The sequence below is a fragment of the Morchella sextelata genome (genome assembly GCF_020137385.1).
Source record: "Morchella sextelata strain SCLS chromosome Unknown scls_13, whole genome shotgun sequence".
NCBI classification, from domain to species: Eukaryota; Fungi; Ascomycota; class Pezizomycetes; order Pezizales; family Morchellaceae; genus Morchella; species Morchella sextelata.
This window is the reverse complement of record NW_025408628.1, coordinates 219,371-241,077: the sequence shown is the minus strand read 5'-3', so window position 1 is coordinate 241,077 and position 21,707 is coordinate 219,371. Positions and strand designations below refer to the sequence as shown.

Here is a 21,707-nt window from a genome sequence, read left to right as displayed (position 1 = left end):
CGTTGGAGTTATCTTGTTACAAACTAAATTCCTCATATGGGCATTATCTACAATTAACTGGTGCTACTTATTATTCACGTGGATTGGCAAAGAAAAGTAGTATTGCTTAATAGTAGCTATCTAGAACTCTAAAGAAACTGAATCATGACCTTGATACAAGTTACCACAAACCACACAGCCAACCCACTACCAAGAAGCCTCCCCTCAAGAGTACACATGATATTTCCTAGCCGCCAACCTTGTCTAACAGCCTGTGCAAATCCCCAAAATCAAGCCCACATTGCTTTGAACTTTTCATCAAACGTGGCTTTCAGCAGCTGGAATGCCCTCAAGACTCTGACTAGCTCCATATCCCTCTTCCTCAGATTCATCGTTTCAAATCTATCCACATAATCCTCGTCCCCCGAGTCGTCACTACTATCTCCCTCGAGATTCATATCAGAGGACCTTTTTTTGACCACGAAATCCTCAACGTCACCCAAGCCAGCGGCATCAGCAGCGTCGTCATCGTCCACGCAAGCTATAAAGTTGCTGAGGCTGGTGATGATGGTATCAAGGACAAGACTGAAATCGTTGAGCATAAACCAGATGTCACTACGTCGAACGGCGTTCTTTCTAATGAGTGTTATAATCTCTCCGTGGCGGTAAAAGTCGAGAAGGTACGAGTTGAGAGGAGTCATTTCGCTGGTATCCAAGTAAGGCACAGCTGCACTTTCAAGGAATATTCCGGTGCGGACAGAGTCTGCTAGGTCGGATATAGAGGTGAATTTATCATCTGCACCCGAGAGAGCAACAAAAGAAGACCTGGCTAGTGTGGGTGGAAGTGGCTGTATTGGAGTTGGTCCTTCGGCGCCGCCGCATACAGAATGACTGAACGGCAATATATTGTCAGCGGTATCATTGCAGTACTCCGCTGCAAAAGTTTTGACATAAGTCGTATAGACCTCGAGGGTCATTTTGTTGTGCTTTTCCAGGATTTCAGTGGCAGTAGGGGGAAGAGGGGATAATCTTGGGATCTTCGGATCGGGACATGGCTGTCGACAAAACAAACACGCCAATACGTGCATCAATTCCATGCATGTTTTGTGTGGCTTTTCTGATATTTCAGCACACAAAGAGTGGAAAAACCCAGACTTAAGTAGAGCATGAAAAGCAAAACCGCTGTGCTCTGTATAATACAGGTGGCCTGTAAGCCTTGAGAAATTGATCGGCTCACCACCAGGCCCTAGCAGCCTCTGCCTACGGAGGAATTCAATGGAAAATCGAACGTGATGAAGAACCTGCCCTCTAAAAGTATCCCCGCCTATAAACAACCTTGGCTGCGATAGTAGTGCATTGATAGACTTCTTGGCATGTTCTGAGCCATTGGATTCATGTAGAAGGGTAAAGAGGCGAAGGATTAAAGATGTTGTCATTGGGAAATGCCCAATCAAGGAAGGGAGCCTTGAACTGATGAGCCGGCGAATTTTGCCCAACGGGATTCCAAGAAATATGACGTTTCCTAAATCGTCGAAACCACGTCTTCCAGCTCTTCCAGCTGACTGGCGGAATTCAAGAGCAGTCAACCACATACTGTCACCTCCAAAAATGACAGTCTTACATGGCATGTTTATTCCGAGCGAGAGGGTTCCTAAAGGCGATTAGATCCTCTTCATAAAAAATAGTAACTATACGCCAAAATTTACCAGTAGCAATGACAACACGTAAAAAGCCTTTTCGGAAAAGTATCTCAACCCTGTAATATTGGATATTATTAGTAAGGTTATTCAGGTAATAAAAGAAGGAATGATTGGCCTACAGTTGGCGATAATGACCTAATTTCAAGAGATGCCGTCAGTAGATATTCAGGTCAATGTATAAACATCAAAAGAGTGAATTCTTACGATTGAGTCCAGAGTGATGGATACCGATTCCACGCTTTAAGGCATTCAATGCCCTGTTTGGCAATATAAACTTGGAAAGGAACTCGCACTCTTTCATTAACTCTTTACGGCTATGTTTACTATAGTCTGCAAATGAGAATTGAGGAGATGGGATATTTGGGTTGAAGAACTCAAAGAAACTCGGTTCTTTTGCTGTCTCTTCTTGGAGTTTTTCTGCTTTGGAGCCCTCAAAGTTCCTGGCATCATTTTTAGCTCTTTTCTTCAAAAAGGAGTTATTCTTGGCTTCCTTGTACTCCTCCCATTTGCGCAGGGTCTCCTTCCATCCGGGGTCGCTCTCTCGCCACTTTAATTCGGCAGAAGCTAGCTCTTCTGCAACATGACTGCAAAGTTTCTCGCATATGGATCGGTCATGGGAGAATATAATTGCGGGAAGAGCGCCTTTTTTGTTAAGTTCTTCAAGGAGAGGAAGGGTGGATCTGCGAAGGACCGGTAAATTACTGGCCGCTTCTATGGCCTCCTCCAAAGATTGTTTACCCCCTTCAGTTGGATAACTATTCATCCATCCATTATCCCTTCGGAGGACCTCGCTCAAAGGACCCATCAACTTTTGAACAACGCCCTGAAAGGGTGAGCCAGATGAGTCCATCCAATGTCTAAGAACAGTCTTAAGTTCGACCTCCCAATTTATTACATTAACTTTGTGTATTATGGGGAACTTTGCGAAATATAATTCTGGATCAAGTCTTCGCTCCAAGGGATATTTTTTAGTTGACCTTTCTTTCATGGCCCGATATAACCATAAACAATCTCTCGGCTCCAGAGCGAGGTCATCCGGCATACCACGGGAGATATCTACCAGAGAAGAAACCGGATGTATCGGAACAAAGCTGGATGAACTTTCAAGTCTTGGGAACTTGCCTTCTGTGACCAGACCAGAAAACTCGTAATCCTTTGGCATGACGTAAACCATTTTCCGTAGATCAGAATACCGGTGTTGATGTTGCACCATTTTCAATTTGATACCAAGAGGCTTTTGTGTGGATTCCATCCATTTGGCGAACTCTTCTGGATTGCCTACTGTTGCTGACAAGGCGATGATGGGGCATGGTGATAACATGATCAGCTGCTCCCAAACAGCACCATCCTCCACTTGGCCGATACAGTGGATCTCGTCAAAAATAATACGCTTTACACGTCGGGACCACGAATTTGCATTAATCGGTGCAAGAAGCATGATTTGTAGTATGTGAGGTACGGTGACGAGAATTTGGCATCCGGTGGAGTTACCAACACGCCTGTCTCGGGTATGAATTGCCCAAACGGACTTGCCAGCGTGCGGATATCGTTTTTGAAAACGTGCCAAAACCTCTGCTGCAACTTGATTGACCTATAACCTTAATATTAATTTACGAACGAGAGAGAGTGATGGTTCATGATTGAAAAAGGGAAAAATTCACCAGAGCTTTGTTCGGTGCGACATAAACCAGAACATCGTCATCTCCAGATCGTAGAATCTATTGATATGATTAGAATCAGACTAACGTGATATTAAGACACTGGGAGCGCCAACCTTCTCCATGGCGTAAAAGGAGATGAACGTCTTTCCAGCAGAGGTTGGTGCAACGACAAATACAGAGTTGTTTTGATCAATCTCATCCAAAACCTTTCTTTGCCATCCATCAGGTTCGAAGGAAACCCTAGGATCTGGCTTTGAATCCATATCTCGATCCATATACTGCCCGCAATGCAACAGTTGAAACTCCGTGGAGGTCATCTGAAGCCTAATGTCTACCAGAGAATTTCCATTCCAAGGCATCTTAAATGTTAGATGGCTTTCTAACAATGGATCTGATATCAACCGAGGCGGCAGCGATACGCCCAAAGACTCAAAGAGATTATTCAGTATCTTGTGGATCTCTTTCGTCAGGCCCTTTGAGCCCAGTAAACTTTTGGCTTCACTGAAGACCTTCGCTATAACATCGTATCCATCCTCTCTTTTATCTTCTCGGCAGTAGTGCGTCCAAAATCGCAGTAATATCCAGACTTTGTATATCCGAACTTCGCAGTCCACAATATCGCCTTTCTCTGACAAGGTGGAGTTGATTCTGTCCAAGAATTGCTCTAGCTGCGAAATTTTTGCAAGATCATCTGTGATCTCCTGGATATCACCACATAATGTTTTCCATATTCGCAAAAGAGTGAGGTCGCCCTTACCAACGAGCTTTCTGTTATTTTCAGCACGGATAATCTCTTTCTTGCTTAACGGTCGTTCCTTTTTCCCGGCCTTCTGCGTAGTCTTTACCGCTGGGGTAGGTTTGGTGTTTGGCTGCAAGCTTCGAGGACCGTTTGTAATAACAATAGGTTCCAGAATTTTTCCCTTCGCGCCAATAAGAGACGCGGCGTACTTCATCATATTAGAAGCATCCCGTTGTTCAGATCTCCTCGCTCTCCCAGCAAGCCATTTGTTGGCACTAGGCTTCCAAACTGGGACATTTCGGTTGGATTTAGTTATTATTCTGAGCTTCCGATTGTCCCTATCAGAAATTTCCTTCCTTAATTCGTTGACCTCTTGTAAAACAGCCGAAGAATCAATGTTCAGTTTTATCTGAGACAAAAAGATATCAAATGTTGGGTTTGAAAATGGCAGAACTTCCAGCTTTGTCTGATTCATTGACTTATTGATCTGTTTGTTCTTCGGCTTGTTCACCGGCTTCTTCTTCGGCTTCTTGGAAGAGGGCAGTAGAAGTGACTGCTCTTTAGGTTTAAACAGCCTGCTCAGTAAGATCGTATGTCCACACGACACCTCGATCGCTTTGGCCATGCGGGTAAAGTCAGATACAACAGCCTCTGGGATAGATTCAAGTTGAATATCGCCGTACTCCAATCCATGCTCCAATTTCGCGAGTAATCTCCCGTCGAAAAAATCGTGTATATTTCGGTTCTTAAGCTGAGAAGCAGCATGCACGTAATCTTTGTCGTCCAGGAGCTGGCAGGAAATAATAATCAATTCCCTGGTTTTTGATCTTATCTCGTTTGTTGGTGCAGGGGCAATATGTCTTTGAGGCAAAGACAAGTGGTTGAGGAGTGCAATGTGCAGCAAAAACGACGCTAGGTCTGAGTCCACTTCACTGGAATCTGTATTTACTCTTTTAAGTAGTGTAGATATTGAAGCCACGGCCATCAACTCTCGTTCTGTAAAAACTTGGTCGGTGCAGATTTCGGAGAATTTGTAGTCATAAGAAACACCGGAGTGTTCGCTGGCCAGCGATTCGTAGGCTATGTGCGATTGATCTGGTAGTTGCTTTATCATAATTCTGGGCCCACCCTGAACAATTGATATGAGAACCTGGGACAAAACATTTATTAACAACTGTGCAAATATATATATTGGGAGATATTATTACTTTGCTATCCCGAAACTCAGCTGTATTGATCCATGCAACATTATAATCAGCCATAATCATCCTCCAGACAAATCCCATCATGAGAAGCTTGACTTCTTTGTTTGTTTCCCCCTTACTGTCGTGACACATGACAAAATAAGGCCTGGCAGTCTCAAGATACTGCTCAAAATCGCCATGATATGGATCTCGGAATTGAAAAACCCGGAAACCTGTTTCCCCTGCTTCGATTTTGGCCCCAACCTCCTCCCTTTTCGAAGTATTTACGAGGTGCTGAATGATCGCCGAGCGTGCAAATAGGTACTTGTAGTTATTTTCTTTGCTCTTTGACTTCCCCTCGATAATGGAATTATACTTATTTTCTGTTCAATTGGAAAAATGTCAGCTTAAATAGTGATAAATCATAGCCATAGGTATGTCCGTAGTTATTAGTAATCTAGCGCGACAGACCTTCAAAGAAGACTAAGTGGAAATTACATCCCCGCTTCGTCAAGTTGAGTAGAAAAGATTCCACAACATAGACAAGATGCAGTAATTGAAACCTATCTAGTCATATGGATAATCGATTAGTGGAATTCGGGTATACGATGGGGGACGGATTCTTTTAGGTGGGAGTGTCAAATACCTTCCATATCTATCCTTTCATCACTTAAGGCCTGACGAAGAAGAGAGTCCCCTTCAACGATAAAAAGCTCCCTCCCTGCATAATCCCCAATCAGGTCTATACGTCGTGGGCATAAGTGTTTCTTCCACTCCCTAAGTATGCTATAAATTTTCACCATGGTGAAAGAATTGGCGCGCTCCTTTTGTACTTTGAGATGAAGATGTGGTGAGGGAGGAAGGGCTGGGAGCCCAAGTTATAGAAGCTTTTTTCCTTTAAACCAATTGCCCGGTGTAAGGGAATTAAGGCGTCAGTGTACGCCTGAAAAAGATGAAGAGAAAAGGTCTCCTGGGTCGCCTGTGTTGGCTCCTACAATGTTCTAAGTCACTTCCCACATAATCAGGCCGACCAACTTCGGCAGCAACCCTAACCCAGTATTTAATTAGCTACCAAACCTACCTTATGTGCACTTATTACCTTCCGGGCCAGTGCGGCGCCTGTAACCGCAAATTACATGTACTATTGGATCAAAGTTTATATCCATCCCCAATACCTCCAATGCCCACAGAATAAACCATGAAGTGGGAACATTGGCTGCTTCCTGAACTCTTCCGTATTATTTTTGATTTTCACTAGACTGCCATAATATCTACCACTCAATCGGTTAGGATGAATTTGCGTAGGTTGATCATGAGCGACAGGGATTTTGTATCAAAATCGAAGTCTGGCAGACGAGTCCCTCGACGAGCGAAAACTCACACTATGTAACAAAATACACTAAATGGAACTGCTCCCCAAAGATGGGAAAAGGTAAAGGTAGAGCCTAACTCGTCTTAAATTTCGCTAATCGTTAGATACATGTAGTTCAGGCAAACCCCCAGGTCTAGGGACACGTGCCATCAAAGGAGTCTTACCTACTCGGAATCTGAATTTGGTCTTGCTACGCCCATGCCTATATTATACTTGGATGCGTTATATCAGGCCGTTCCCGCTTTCGCTGGAACTTAAGTCATGAAGCGGTCTCAAGATTTAGGCTATACTCACATGAGGAGATTTATACAATTATTCGTCTCTTCACTGAACGAGTTCGTATCGAATGAGGAGAGCACCCATAAATGCTGAGGACCCTTGCAATGATCGGTAGTTTTGATACTGAGAGGTTGGCGACAATTGCCAATGTGCCATGCTACAATACCCCGATTTGGTCCCCGGTTCTGTACCTACATAATGGGCCCTGGTACTGCTTAGTAATCAAACCGAGTGTACCAGCATCTAAATCACATCTTGAGCCCAACAATCCTAAATACTCTAATAGTTGTATATATCGTGGTTAAACGATCGCGGACGTTCCAAATGACATCAGCGAATAAAACAATGATGCCAAGAAGCCTTACGCTGCTTTGTGACAAAGAAAACTACCGTATTAGCAAGGCTTGTCGGAATGCGAACCGGAACCCGACGGTATGGTGTTGATGCAGACCATAGGGCTTGATGATAAATAAACTCCACTCGCCCCATAGCTGCATGATTTCTGGGGTATGTACTCTACTGTAAGTTCATAGCGTTTCCGAACACGACCAATATTGCATGACATACAAAAAGGTGGATTTGGCGCTTTTTATATGGTATGCAATAGCAGTCGTGTTCGGAAATGTCATGAATTTACGAGTCTGTTAGTACATACATGTATATGGTGATATGAATGTCCATGGCTGTCGGGTAAGGGTGTTTTCCTTAAGGAGGGAGGGCCAGCTTGGATATGGATATCTGTATTTCTGGCATACGAATTCCCAGGTGAAGATTAAAGGAGCAGGGTTAGGGTTTAGCGCAAGATCTCCAGAGTCCAGAGGTTAGAAAGCTCAAGCCCTGCGACGACGGAAGCAGGCTTATCCACTCCCATGTACCTCTACTAGGCTCATGTGGCTGGGCACGAGACACACATTTCAGCAGGGCATTTCCGTAAAAAAGAAAATGAAAAATTCTCTTTGTTCGAAGAGCCACCATTCTTTACGGACTGTAAAGTGGACTGGTATCACAATTCCGATAGGATACATCATGATAAGAATACCCCCCGATGAACAACATCCCCCTCAATTGCAAAAAAATCCTTTACACAGCCGGTGACAGGCTCCACGGACCTTAAAAGCAAGCATAAAAAAATTCCTTCACAGTAGAAACTTTACCAATAGGTAGTTCCAAATGTCAACCATGAATCGCTGCCATAGTCGATGCTCAGCGACTTAACGATGGCGGTATGACCATCACGTCCCGATACGCATACGACATACCTATTCCTTACGCATTGGCATATAGGCCAAGCCTCATTTAAACCATACTCTACATAACCTGATTTCAGGGTAGGAGGTATTTAGAGTTAGAGTGTTTAGATGTGTTCACGTTTGATCTGAAGCTTGAATTGCATTGCAGATAGACAGCACTAGAGCACCTGGGGGGAGTTCAGCAGGCTTGCACACTTGCCCTAAAGCGGGGACAAGTCAAGAGACCTGTCATATTCCCACCACCAAGAATAGCAGTGTGAAACCCCCTTGTTCCTCCTGAAGAGTGTTGGGGTGTTAATCCATCAAGCAAAAAAGAATAATATATTAGACATCACATCCTCCTCCACCCCGCAGTCAGTCCGACAGCTTGAGCAGGTTGGGTTCATCACTACTGACCGACAGACTGACCGATGCATAACATATCCCAGAAAATACTTGAACAACAGCAGCAGGAGCAGAAAAACAGTAAAGTCATGGACTCCTCTCAGACTATCGCGGTCGACGAGACAATCGTGAGTAGTAACCACCGATCGCATCTCCATCAACAACAGCATACAGGCTGCTCTTTTGGTTATTATGAAGTTACACGGAATCTCACTTTATCAAATAATTGTGTTCTCTAGGAAGACTACTCAGACACTGAATCGTCCTATGGCTCGATGAGGTTTGATTTCTCCCTACTACATGGATATTCTTCTTGTACGACTGAAGGCAGCTGATTGGTGTATCTTGAACAATAGGAGCGAGTACTCGGCGAATTCGCTCAACTCTTCAATCTACGAGTGCGGTTTTCACCTTCTTTTTCCCTCTTTCTCTCCTTTGTTGTGTCAAAAGTGCCCAGTACCTCGCCCCCTTTCATGTCTGGAGTGCAACCACCAAACCCCACACAATCTGAGCTCCAAGCCAACTCAACGCTTGAATACCACACGAATCTCTAAGCCAAATGCTACACACAAGAAGAAAAATGGCAGAACTATCAAGAATCTAGGGTGGGAATGGTTCAGATATTCGCTTGGTTGGCATGGGGTGGTGTGGTTAGTGGTAGTGGCGAGTAGTTGGTTGGTTGCACTCCAGGTTTAGGGGTACCAGTTATTTTTGACCCCCCACGAGATAATACTGGTCAGTGAAACTGATGTTATCCCAAGCTACCGATATGAGAACGGACGTCGGTACCAAGCGCGGAAAGCAGGGTAGGAGCTTCCTGATCTAGATAAACTTGAGTAGACTGGATCAAGGACTGACGATTGTAATTGCGATAGAGAATACTTGCTTCCCAATGATGAAGTATTTCCTCCGATACCCCCCCCCCCCCCCCCAAACACATACACACATAGACAGCGGGCGGTTACGCCTATGAGTCCTTAGAAACCCAGCTAATAAAATGCTTCGATGATAAGGTTGAACAAGAAAGGCCAGTTTAGTTTCCTCTCAACTTTTGGCGTTGGAAAGCCTGCGATCCTGACTGGAATGGAGCAAAAAGGCTGGATATTATACACCACATATACCTTCTCGGTATTACTATTATTCCGGTGAAGAGAGAACGCTTTATGCGGGGGGGTTGCGCAATTGACACAACTCTATTTTCTATCTAGTATTGGACGACAAGTTAACCCTCGCACCAATCAACAATCCGGAACGAATTCTGGACATCGGGACCGGCACCGGCATTTGGGCGATTGATGCAGCAGAGTAAAAGCGCCCACATATTTCTATCACCGTGTTGCGAAACGCTCTAAACTTACGGGTTATAATAGGAGATACCCTTCGGCACAGGTAATTGGCACGGACCTGAGTGCTATTCAGCCATCTTGGTAGGAATAATTGAATCTGGGGTCAAGGAGTTGAGAAGCTTAGAAGGGCATATATACTAAGTCAATCCTACCAATAGGGTGCCGAACGTGGACTTTCATATCGACGATGCAGAGCTGGACTGGACGTACGAGAAGGACTCGTTCGACCTGGTCCATATCCGCCACTTGTCCGGAGGAATCAAGGACTGGAACCATGTCCTAAAACAGGCATTTGAGTGAGTCTCCCACTCTCTCACCAGAAAAGGCTTGAAAACATTGAGAGCTATTAACATTGTTACGCAGTGTATGTAAGCCTGGCGGCTGGGTCGAAGTGATCGACTATGAAATGGCTATCCACAGCGATGATGGGACAACCAACGATAAGTCGATGGCGCTTCACCGGTTCTATGATCTGGTCTCCGAAGCAGCGGCCAAAAATGGTTTGTCTAGTTGCCCCTTTTCTTCCCGAGTGGGAAAGCGTGGTTTTAACTCTGGTTCAGGTCGAGGTTTTTCGCTCGTCACAAAATTAATGCCAATACTGGAGGAGACGGGTTTCGTTAATGGTTCACACCAAAAATTCAAGGTTCCGCTTGGTACCTGGCCGGCCGACAAGAAGCAGAAGGAGATTGGTGCCTATGTATTGCTTTCTACGGAGAGCGGGTTCGAGGCATTTGGAATCGACTTGTTCACAAATGTTTTGGAGATGAGTCCGGACGAGTCTGCGACATTGATAAAAGATTGCATACTGCTTGCAAGGAGCCGGAATATTCACAGTTATTCTATGCAGTAAGGCCTCTTTTCTTCTCTATGGCGATATATATTAGCAACGACTAATATCAGATACAGTCATTTTTACTACGCGCAGAAGCCACTTGAATCTGTGGTGGCGGGTAGAACTTAATATTTTCATTTCTCCTCAATATTTCATTATCACAAGAACATGATGAGTTGAGTTGTTTCTGTCGCTCCTAATTGCATTCACATCACTAGAATCGACTGAAGCAGCTTTCTTTAACGAGTTTTTCCTTATTCTCCTTTAGTCAGGCCGGGAACATGTCCACCGCTTCAACATATATTCATCTATTCTTGCTACCCTTCTATACACCCGTCGTGTACCTTTTTAGTTGTGGTTAAAAACTCTTGATAAAAAAGTAAACCTCCATGGATATCGACCATAATGATAATTCACAACTCTTCTGATACATTTCTTGGCCATTCCAAATGCTCTAGATAAACAAACGAACATGCCTATCAGGTCGTGCCTGCTCCGAGAAAGGAAAGGAAGAAAACCAAGACCTTTTAACGCGAATCTTTCTCTTTCTCTCCTGTACCAAGCTCTTACTCTCACGTCACATGAACGCAAACATCCGCATTCGCCAAGTTCCTACATAGCTTACAAACTTCCTCCTCTCCTTCCAGCCGGAACAACACACCACGGAAGCCAAATACGGGAACTCCCGCCTGGTGTTGTTGAAATAAGAAGTGGCGAAGGCAACTACCGCGCAAGGGGGCAATTTCTAGCCCAGGAAGGAATAGGAAATTTGATCCCAGAGTGGCGGCGAGGGTGGGCTGGTGGTGGTGCGCATCGCTGGTTCAGGGTCCCTTTGCACTTGCCGTTCTTGGTAGTGATGGGTCCCGACAGTTACCGGAGTTGCAGATGCAATCAACCTTGATATTAGACATTTTAAGCCACCGTCCATTACAACAAAAAAAAGATCGGCGAAAAAAAAGATAATCCTCTACTAGCAATACGAGGTTGGTGTGATCAGGTTAATAGTGATGCTCTCACGGTTGTACTTTTGATACCATTACAGTGTCCTCTGTGAGCGGCGTAGAAAATATCAGACCTACTACCTCCGGCTAGTAGACGCTGATATTTTTATTTGCCCATCTTTTTTTTCTAGTGGTTTAAAAGGTCTATTTCGGACATGTAGAGTAAGCCCGAGACACCGCTTTCGTAAAAAACTGCTGTGCAGGATGTACTATAGAGTATTTAATAAGGTGGAGTGGGGTATATCATTTGATGCTGTGTGTGTTATATGTGCGATATCTTGGCGAGAATGTCAGTCATGATATATCACTCGGACGGTTGTCTGCTTGGCTGGGTTCCAGAAGGACAGATTACGTACTTAATGTAGATAGGACACGCAATTTGAGGGTTGATTGAAAAAAAAAACGCGCGTTGTTGGGAAGATGTGTATCGTGACTTTCTTGTTCTTGTTTTCGACTGGTGAATGACATGGTGTCTTGATTTTCTTTCTGATGTTTTTGCTGATCGATCGATTAATGGTTTGTTCATCTCGTACTACTGATAAATACATCTCAATGCTAATACAGTGGAGTTTTGATAGCAGAATCTGATCGAGAAAGTCACTCATGTGCTACTATCTTGTATCGAACTCAATTTATCCATACAAATTTATTCGGGATTGGCCAACGATATGCTACTATCGAGGCTCTATTGCGGTCACCAAAATACGGAATGTTAAAAAAAACTGACTACAGCCGTGTTAAACAAGTCTTGTCAGTAGATGACAACAGTCCCCCTCAACAACCATAATTCCAGAGGACTTGAAATTAAGGGTACAGGAAAATTAGGATACTATTCATTATATTCTAAAATCTTGAGAATTTGGAATGAATACTAAATGTGTAGCTTCCATGAAAAGTTTCGGCTGTAAATGGTGATTTGGACCCACATGCTCTACCCATAAAGTCTCAACAACAACAAGAGCATTCTCCAAAGTCTAAATGTCTATCTCGAGTCTGTGACCCTGGATACCCTTGATTTAATTGCAGAAATTCTCTGGCTAGTGCATGTGTAGCTATTCTCCTGGAAGTATTCAAATCGCAATATTCACTAGTCACCGTATCACAAAAGCAGAAATCCAGCAATAATTCTGTGGGTAGGAATACTTGTACTCTGGACATCTACAAGGCTTAATTATTTTGTTTTAATCAAATCCAATTGATGGTTGTTGAGTGGGAAGGATTTTAATATTTCGTGTGGTGCTGACTGCCAGGACTTTCTTAACACGACTGTACTAAAAGGAAATATAACTTAGAACGCTACATATTCACGAAAGATCGATCAAGAAGCGGGAAAGACAACTAATAAAAATATCATTTATTCAAAAGAAAAACGAAATTCGAGAGGCTAAAAAAACCGAAGAAACAAAAGACTAAAGGCCCGGCAGACCCATCTAATCCCCCAACTCCATCAGGTCTTCCGTCTCGACGTATTCAGGCCCTTCTGTGACCACTCCGACCATCTGTAGCACTCCTCCTACTTTTCCAAAGGTCACCGTGACCTCCTTTGGTCTCCCCAGGAACACATCGACCGTCGTATCTCCCTCCTGAACATACACCACAATCTGGGACACTCCAGAGCCCTCTGGGAAGATCTTTGCAATCGAGTTGCCGTTGGCGTCGACGGTCTCGTCGAGTTTAAACCTCGCCGTGCAGGCAGAGAGCTGTGCGATGAGGTTGTAGACGAGGCGGGAGGTGTAGAACCCGAGAGGGCCACCATCTTTGCGTTTGCGGCCATCTGCGAGGATGCGCGCAACACGAGCTTTCTCGTGGTTGATGTAGTTTTCGTTGGTCTCTGTGGCCAAGGCAGCTGTGAGGGAGGCAGAGGCAGGGTCTGCAGCTGGCGAGGAGAGGGAAAAGCTGGAAGCGTTGCTTGGAGCTGGCGAGGAGGCAGAGGCAGGGTCTTCACCTGGCGAGGAGAGGGAGGAGCTGGAAGCATTGCTTAGAACTGGTGAAGAGGCAGAGGGCGAAGAAAAAAAGGTGGGAGAAGCAGCAAAGTCGAACGGAGACGAAGGTTGATTGGAGATAGACGAGAGGCTGCTGGATGCCGCTGAGGAGGCAGCAGGAGAGGCAGCAGCTATTGGGGAGTTTGCCGCTTCAGGAGAGGCAATAGTACTAGGCAAAATGTTATACTTAGACTTAGCAGCGGCGGAAGCTGCAGAAATAGGAGAAGAAATTCCGGCGGCGGCAGAGATTGTGGAAGCAGCAGCAGAAAAGAAAGAGGATGTGCCAACAGGGCTGACTGGAGAAGATATTGCAGCGGCCACTAGAGACATCAAGGCCCCAACAGGAGACGAAGGGGCATCGCCGATTGTGGAAGGAGATTGCTCAGGAGATGAGAGAGGAGATGAGAGAGGTGATGAGGGAGGTGATGAGGGAGGTGATGAGGAGACTGAAAACTGTGGAGGGGTTGGATCTCTGGCCGGTGTTGGGACCTTGCGAGTGCGGCGACGGCGGGCAATTTTTCGTGATTTTTTGGTGGCGGTAGGGGATGCAGGGGGAGCAATGGACGCAGGAACAGAGCGTTTTGTTGCTCGAGAACGACGCGGGACGGCCTTTCTTGGGATGAAGGAAGGAGTATATCTTACTGGGGCTACTGACACCCTAGTGGAACGGCGGAGTGGGGGAGGGCCGGCAGCAACATGAGCAGAGGCAGAGGAAACGGGGACAGAAGAAAATCTAGACATTGTTGTGTCTAAAGGTGAGAATGTTAGTTGGTGATTTTCTTACTGACAGGCAGAATGGTAGAGTATAGGACGGGAATGTAGTATTGGGTAGGAAGGAGGGAAGGCAAAACAAAGAAAGAACACAGAGAGGGAACTTACGGAGGAGCAGCTATGTAGCTGGAGAGATTGTTGTTGGTGGTGGTGGTGGTGGTGGTTGGATGAAACAAGAAGACAGAAAAAATTTCCTACGGACCACAAATGTTAGAAAGGGCAAACAAATTAATTGTGAGAGCATTTACTTACAGTCTAGAGAGGAAGAAGTTACAAGAAAGAAGAAGCGGCAGCAGCGAGATTGAAACAGCAATAGAGAGAATTGTTGTGACGGATCGTTGTGATGCTTAGTGCTTCTGTTTTCTGCGGTGACGTTTGGAGAAAGAGGGAGAGGGAAGGTCGGTGGGAGAGGAAAGATATAGGTACAAAAACTGTGGGAGGAGCGCACCTGGGGCATCTTGGTAACGTTACCCAGCCCACCATGCTCTGCAAGTTTTGTTTGTGCACATCACATTACTTGGACCAGACGCCCATTCTATGGTCAGCCAGGGTCAATGATTACACGGCGGGTTTTTTTTTTAAGTCTGCGCCTGGTTGCCAGGTAGACGTGCGGAGCAAGCATTATTGGCCTCCATGGGTTGATAATGAGGTTGGGAAATACGAGATGACGCTTTTGAAACGATTTTCATAGGTATATGAAGTCTTTTTTTCTTTCTTCTTCTTGTTCATTTTTTTTTTTTTTTTTTTTTTTTTACTGATATTTTAAATATGATTATTTTATGGGGCCATGGAGAATCAACACCTTCCTGGAACCAACTCTGGAAACACAGCACTATTTGGCATATTGAACAACGGCAAAACTAATACCTATGATATTCACTTCTAGGAGTGTACATTATGATGTAGCATGAGAATGAGATTTGAATGCTACCATATTTTTCAATAAAACGAACATTCCCAGTCTCACATGCAATGGTTTTATGCTAATATAAACGTTATATTTATACCTAGCTTGGTACCTCAGAAACTGGCCTCGGCTGTCGGCCATACACAAGATGAAGTTTTTTTTTTTTAAGTCAGTACAAGGGCGTATTCAAGACAAATAATCAAATAGGGAATCTCTCATGAGGTCTAGCTTCCAGATAATAAAGTGTGTGTAGGTTAGCAGTACTACCTGTAGTTTCTCCCGTAGAGCACGTTTTTCAGAACACTTTTCTTTTTTTTTTTAAGATAATAAATATATATTGCGGTGTCTACCAGCAGTTACACCTATTCCTAAAACCAAATACCCCCAATCCAAGTAACCTTTATTTCCCTTATAAATACATTCGCTCGCTAACTCCGAGACTGTGTGTGTATTTATCCCAATCCCAATCGCATCCCATAACAAAAGAAAAGTTCCAAGGTGCAATGTCGTAATACTACTATTTCCCTATACCCTTTTTTTTTTTTCGTTTCTTAAAGAGCCAATCCCAATCTCATCAATGCCTACCAGTAGCGCCTCTTTCCATTCTCGCATTACCACCCCCACCCAGGTTCACGAACGGGGTCGTCAACCACGTCCTCGCTCTCTTCAACCCATACCCGCCTCCTTCCGGCGCCTCCAATGCCGCCTCTTCGTCCTTCTCCTCCTTGATGGACCTCGGTAGGCTTTCTGGGAACATCTTTTCGATATCGAAATTCATTGTGTTTGGACTAAGCGGGCATACTCTCGAGTGCCTCCGCGCAGCCATCGACATCCGCCGCTGGTCTAGGGTTACGGGATCGAATCCATTTTCCATGTGCACGGGATGGAGGTGTATTGCTGGTACCTCGGTTGTATCTTCAGGTGGGTCGGGGAGTTTCCAGCCGAAGCGTTTTCGGAGCTGTTCCGGGGTGCGGGTGATGACGATGTTCTTTAGTGTTTGGGTGAACATGCTGCGGCCTCGTGTGCGCAGCGCAACGAGGAGGACGGTTACGATGAGGAAGAGTGATACGGGTGCGCAGACTGCCCAGAAGCGGCGCTGGGTCCAGGTGGTATCGCGGATGTCTTGAACATTCATACCGAAATACTGGATTGGTTAGTGAGAGTCAAATTATGAGGGCATGGAGGGAGACAAACCGATGTGAAGAAGCTTAGAGGTAGAAACACTACTGTTACAGATGTAAAAACAGTCATCCGAACATCTTGTTTAACCTGCAGCTGCTGCTGTAACTTCTGCACTACTGCCTGCTGCCATGCCACATCCTCTAGTGTAAGTCCGGTATTCTCCTGCATTCGAGCCGTATTTATCATCATTTGATATTTAAGACGCTAAAGAAAGAAAAAAAATACGCAATTAGCTATCCATTTACTAAGAAATCAGAATAGTTGATAACTCACATCTTGCTTTGCGACCTGTAGGTACTTCAACCTGTTCACCATCGTTTCCACATCCGTCTGGAAAGTCTTCCGGCTTTTGATGACCTTATCGATTGCCTTGCGCATAATCTTGAATTGCCCTTCCTCGCTGCTATAGTCGAATTTCTTCAGACGGCGAAGGATCGTGACTTGAAGGTCTACAACCGTGACAATTGTTGATAACTCGGTCCGCATAGTGTATAAGATATCAATCAACCCTGCCAGCTCATCTACATTACCGCTCTGCATTGAATATTCCTGATATCACATTGAGCAGTTAGGCTTTTGCATATATCGACGGAGTTCAATGCAAAGAGACAAACCAGCTCAGATATCTCGTCACGGATATCGTCGAGAAGTGATAGCTCCCATGAAGGTAGTATGTTATCAATCATGTTAATGAGAGTATGATATGCCCCAAAGCTATGGTGGTGTGGGGATAGTGGTATGTGTTCTGGGTGATCATCATTCGCAGTTCTAAACGCCGCAATGGTCTCTGCATGGAGCAACTTCAGTCAGCAAGCTGCCACAGACCTCATAAAACAGAAAAATAATGTTGATAAACAGACCATTATCAAACACCATAAACCAGACCTGATGCACCACCATACAATTATCCCCAATCTTTGTCTGCGTCTTATCAAACAATGGCGTATTCAGCTTCCTTGGAAAGTTATACTCAAACAGACTCAAAGTCGAAACACTAGCCAGTTCTGTGTTGTCCGTAAGATGAAGAGCCGTCTGCTCCTCTCCCGGCAGAAGTGGGCGCTTTGACGCCTGTATTTTCTTCCGAAAGCTCACACGTGACATCTTCTCCAGTCCGAGGTATGGAATAGCGACAAAAAGCACAGTACCAGGGAGAAACGAACCCCTCTTTTTGCGGGGAGGGTTCTTGTTTCTGGGCATGTTAGGATGGTAGGAGACTCCAGCGAGGAATCGGGACATTGAAGCATTCCGGAGCTTTATCATTGCTACTTTAGGGTTGTTTATGAGCTTTTTCAGGGAAAGATTTGCCATTGCGTTGCGGATTTCATTTGTCTCCTTCTTTTGGCGGCCAGTGGGGTTTGGCTATATTCATCGGATTAGCAAGCCATACATCTAGGATTAATAGAGCTACAGTGATATTTGCTTACTGGGTAATCGATTGTCCTATTTCTCATGGTTTGCAGAAATTCCTGTTAACAAAACGTCAACATTGTCCCTCTATGGCCTCTAGAGATCCTTCTTTTTTTTTAAAAGACCAAATCCAGGATCTAGCCACATACTTCAGCATAGCAAGTTGTCGGGAATTCACTAAATCCCCATTATATCAATATCTAATCATCTGAACCCTCCAAAACTAGATCATGTTGAACTCACATTATCCTCAACTTCCCCGACGTTTCCGACCTCGGCCTCAACGGTATCTTATCAAAATCCATAACCAACCCCACCGGCGGCTCATCCTTACTCTCCCCTCTCTTTACCTTACACATATACTGCAACGGGATCGCAAAATACGTCGGCGCCGTCTTAGACCTCGGAAAATCGTCTTCAAATTCATCCTCATCGATATAGTCCCCCAATGACCTACCACCAACATTTCCAAACGCCCTTAACTTCTCCTCGTCAGGATCCTCCTCCTCGTCGTCCTCATCAGTGGAATCATTTGACCGCAGGTCCTGCGTGTAGAAGGTGACAAGAATCTCGCCAGGCCGGTCACTCATTGCCTCTGGGCCATAATCCCAGGCAGAACCGCGGCGGGCCTTGGGGGAGAGGGTGGGAAGCCTGACGTATTGGCTGAGCAGATCTCTCCGTTCTTCTGACCCCGATCTTGCTGCAGCTAGAGAGAAAAAAGGATGAGCTATTGGTTGCCGCTTTTTTATATAAAAGTGGGGGGAAGTAGATGGGCATGTTACTTACAATGCTTTTCCTTTACCGATGAAATGTACTTGTCAATCTCAGTATGGTCTTGATCGAGAATAGCTTTAACCTCTTCGTAATCCCACCGTAGATGCAAGCGATCCTGGTCCATCTTGCTGTTTTCCCTTTCGCGATGGTTTTATGCTTTTGTGAAAGACGGGGCCTGGTGACGGACGGACCGTTGATTGATTTTACCTGGTACACCTCCGTTCCTGCACTCCATATATATATACACCCCACCTATGGCTGCTCTAGACGTTGAGTGAACCCCTCAAATCCATGACGCTGCAAGCTGCCACATCAGTGCTGCCTGTGTGTCACATTAAGGATAAAAAAAATCCCATGAAATCCCTACCCACCTACTAGTGAACACGCTTTTAGACCGAGATATCTCTTTCTTAGTCGTCGGAAAGTTGGTGTTGCGCATGGCATTCGCGTAGTTTCTGTAAGCTAAGAGTATTGTATCAAAGACATGCACGTTGATAATCTCAGCCAGTCAGCAGCCTTGCTTGGCCCGGTGGAGCCAATGATACTCACGACATGCGGTCAAAAGTGCAGGGGACTGTCGAAACATCCGCGAATTGTAAATTAATCACTGTCGAAAGTAGTGCCGGTCGATGATACCGAGTTGCTCTCATAGGTTACTGACCTAGGTAGTTGGTCACATCTGCTCTCGTTCTTCTTGGGTAGCAAGGAATCGCGAGAAAGCATATGCGCATGGGCCATTGGTCTGCATAAGGTTGTAAAGTGCTCTATACGAATAGTAAGCATGCGCAGTGCAATCCTAGTGGGGTAAGTAGTACCATATCTACCTAGCTACCTACACCCACCAACCCAGGCAATGGATCGGCGGTCTGTACGTAGATCATGATGTGGTTGGTTTTGTTATGTTTGTTATCTGTGGTCTTGTGTTTACTTGACGTTTACTATTACTCGAGTAGAATAACATCTAAGTATATCGTCATGAGCTTGAGGAATCTCCTCATTCGAATTGACCTGTCTGATCCGGGCATTGAGTACTGGGTCAACTTCAACTTCATTCCCGGAGTAGGTAGGTACATACATATCGCCTTACCTCACGCACTCCCAGCTTCGATAACTTCGCACATTCCGAAACCCTTGTGGCTTCAATTAACATGACCTCATTGACCCTCCTTTCGCTCTGCGTGCAGTGATTATTAAGAGTAAACCACACCACTCTAGCACCCGCTACTACACTACGCGTATTCAGTCAATAATAAGGATTCACCCCGAGTAGTAGGGCCGGGTAGAGTAGGTACCTACTCAACTCTCCCTACCCACCTGCGTGCCTAGGCCTCAGGGTGGGGTAAAATAAGTTAGGTGGCAAAAAAGAAAGAATTGCATAAACTGCGGGACATGCAAGTGTCGGAATTAATTTTCCCCATGTCGAGGCTTCGATCGAATTCGAAACATGTATGGCCATGGCTGAATGGCAGATTTCCGATATGCCCGGATCGAATCTTGTATTGAGTCTTGACTTCCGGCTTGGTAACCGCTCTAGCTCTGTAACAAGCCAAGGGACTCTTTTGTGCTCTAGGATGATTGCGTACCCTTTCTCTGTCTCCTTGGGTACACACCTCTGCTCTCTACTCTAGAGTACCGGCGGGACTGTAGAATTGATACATCAAGCACTGAGGAGGGAACTTATTGGTCCGCCCCAACTAATCCAATTAGCGTACTATGTATGATGTGTTGTCTCATGCAATCGGAGACGTACCCCATCGCATTATTCTCTTCCAGATTCGCAGATCTGGGTTTTGTTTTTTCCTCCGCTTTTTCTCGCGGAAGTGGAAGATCGACAAGGGCCCAGACATAAGGTAGAGCACTTGTGGACAGATGTACCTACAGCGATGGGGAAAATTATTGTAGAAACAGGGGTCTAAAAACAGGGTTTAGGTGGCTGCCCTGGCCAATAGGACTCTTACCATACTTCTACAATAATTTTCCCCATCGCTGTACATCCGAACTGTCATGCTCTTCAGGCTAAACCCCAACTGGTTGACGCCACTAGTACCAATTCTCCCATCTCTTGATATCTAAAGAGAAGCTTTAGCCACTGTGCGTATGAGTATCGAAATCGTGGGTAGCTAGAGTATAGGGACTGGGTTTATAGTTGTGCAACCCAGAAGAAGAATGACCAATTCGACGCACCGCATTATGTTAACAGAGGGTCCATAATATAAATCCTAATGAGTCAATTGAGTACGAGGCGGTTGCCTGAGGAAGCTTTTGTTGCTCTCTTGGGAGATATATCTCCGAAACAAGGATGGGGAAACAAAACCAAAGAGGATGTAGCTTTTATATAATGAGGCCTGAAGTGGCCACTTGTACCTCGTGGTAAGTGTCTTACCACCTTGCTATAAGCAATTGGAGTCGACTCATTATTTGCAAGTGCTCTGTACCAGAAAAGGGTATCAAATCGGGATCCTAACCATTATACCGTAGTTATACTGTCGTACAGGACATGTGAATACGCACTGTCATCTACGTATACGTATACTACAACTATGGACTTATGGCGAGAAATAGACCTGTCCTCGTATAAAGCCAGAAACTCTAGCTAGTAGTCCTATTAATATCATCATCGTCTCTTCTTATCCAATAATTTATTCTTGCTACAAGCAATAGTTTGGCCATTGTAACACGCACTGCCTTACAGTACTGAATCCACCCGCCTTTTGGTGCTGTAGTACTATGCCGTTGGGGCCATACATGTAGCTATCGATATCGATTCCCATAAGCCGTCAGGTAAATACTGACCCCCAATAAAAAGCGGTTTTTCCTAACAGATCATCCCGTTAATTATCTCTCTTACCAAATAATAGATCCCCCATACAAATTCAATCCCTTTATTTATAGGAGGCCAGCAATTGACGGTTTAAGCTTAAGGGATGGTTCAGCAGCTAAATTCCACACTGTGCCTT

The 21,707-nt window shown here is 45.0% G+C and overlaps 6 protein-coding genes across 6 annotated transcripts; 1 reads left to right on the top strand and 5 right to left on the bottom strand.

Annotated features, from left to right (window-relative positions):
• Positions 1 to 269: 269 nt before the first annotated feature.
• H6S33_002428 (uncharacterized protein) lies at positions 270 to 956 on the bottom strand (the record flags this gene model as incomplete). The annotated part of the gene is made up of 1 exon (XM_044834278.1): positions 270 to 956. The coding sequence occupies one exon, from the start codon at positions 954 to 956 to the stop codon at positions 270 to 272; it is 687 nt and encodes a 228-aa protein (XP_044692589.1).
• Positions 957 to 1,863: 907 nt separating this feature from the next.
• Positions 1,864 to 6,066, bottom strand: H6S33_002427 (uncharacterized protein; the record flags this gene model as incomplete). Its single annotated transcript, XM_044834277.1, has 6 exons — positions 1,864 to 3,270; positions 3,341 to 3,397; positions 3,454 to 5,229; positions 5,288 to 5,646; positions 5,735 to 5,830; positions 5,910 to 6,066. 6 exons carry the CDS (start codon positions 6,064 to 6,066, stop codon positions 1,864 to 1,866), a joined length of 3,852 nt encoding a protein of 1,283 aa, XP_044692588.1.
• Positions 6,067 to 9,317: 3,251 nt separating this feature from the next.
• H6S33_002426 (uncharacterized protein) lies at positions 9,318 to 10,744 on the top strand (the record flags this gene model as incomplete). The annotated part of the gene is made up of 6 exons (XM_044834276.1): positions 9,318 to 9,354; positions 9,757 to 9,853; positions 9,919 to 9,975; positions 10,053 to 10,190; positions 10,258 to 10,394; positions 10,455 to 10,744. 6 exons carry the CDS (start codon positions 9,318 to 9,320, stop codon positions 10,742 to 10,744), a joined length of 756 nt encoding a protein of 251 aa, XP_044692587.1.
• A 2,413-nt stretch (positions 10,745 to 13,157) lies between these two features.
• H6S33_002425 (uncharacterized protein) lies at positions 13,158 to 14,450 on the bottom strand (the record flags this gene model as incomplete). Its single annotated transcript, XM_044834275.1, has 2 exons — positions 13,158 to 13,692; positions 13,897 to 14,450. 2 exons carry the CDS (start codon positions 14,448 to 14,450, stop codon positions 13,158 to 13,160), a joined length of 1,089 nt encoding a protein of 362 aa, XP_044692586.1.
• Positions 14,451 to 15,961: 1,511 nt separating this feature from the next.
• Positions 15,962 to 18,874, bottom strand: H6S33_002424 (uncharacterized protein; the record flags this gene model as incomplete). Its single annotated transcript, XM_044834274.1, has 9 exons — positions 15,962 to 16,531; positions 16,582 to 16,773; positions 16,843 to 17,118; positions 17,184 to 17,356; positions 17,430 to 17,928; positions 17,994 to 18,035; positions 18,126 to 18,153; positions 18,220 to 18,682; positions 18,763 to 18,874. 9 exons carry the CDS (start codon positions 18,872 to 18,874, stop codon positions 15,962 to 15,964), a joined length of 2,355 nt encoding a protein of 784 aa, XP_044692585.1.
• Positions 18,875 to 19,744: 870 nt separating this feature from the next.
• Positions 19,745 to 20,711, bottom strand: H6S33_002423 (uncharacterized protein; the record flags this gene model as incomplete). Its single annotated transcript, XM_044834273.1, has 8 exons — positions 19,745 to 19,762; positions 19,826 to 19,979; positions 20,043 to 20,056; positions 20,132 to 20,260; positions 20,334 to 20,347; positions 20,428 to 20,444; positions 20,501 to 20,625; positions 20,709 to 20,711. The coding sequence occupies 8 exons, from the start codon at positions 20,709 to 20,711 to the stop codon at positions 19,745 to 19,747; spliced, it is 474 nt and encodes a 157-aa protein (XP_044692584.1).
• Positions 20,712 to 21,707: the final 996 nt, after the last annotated feature.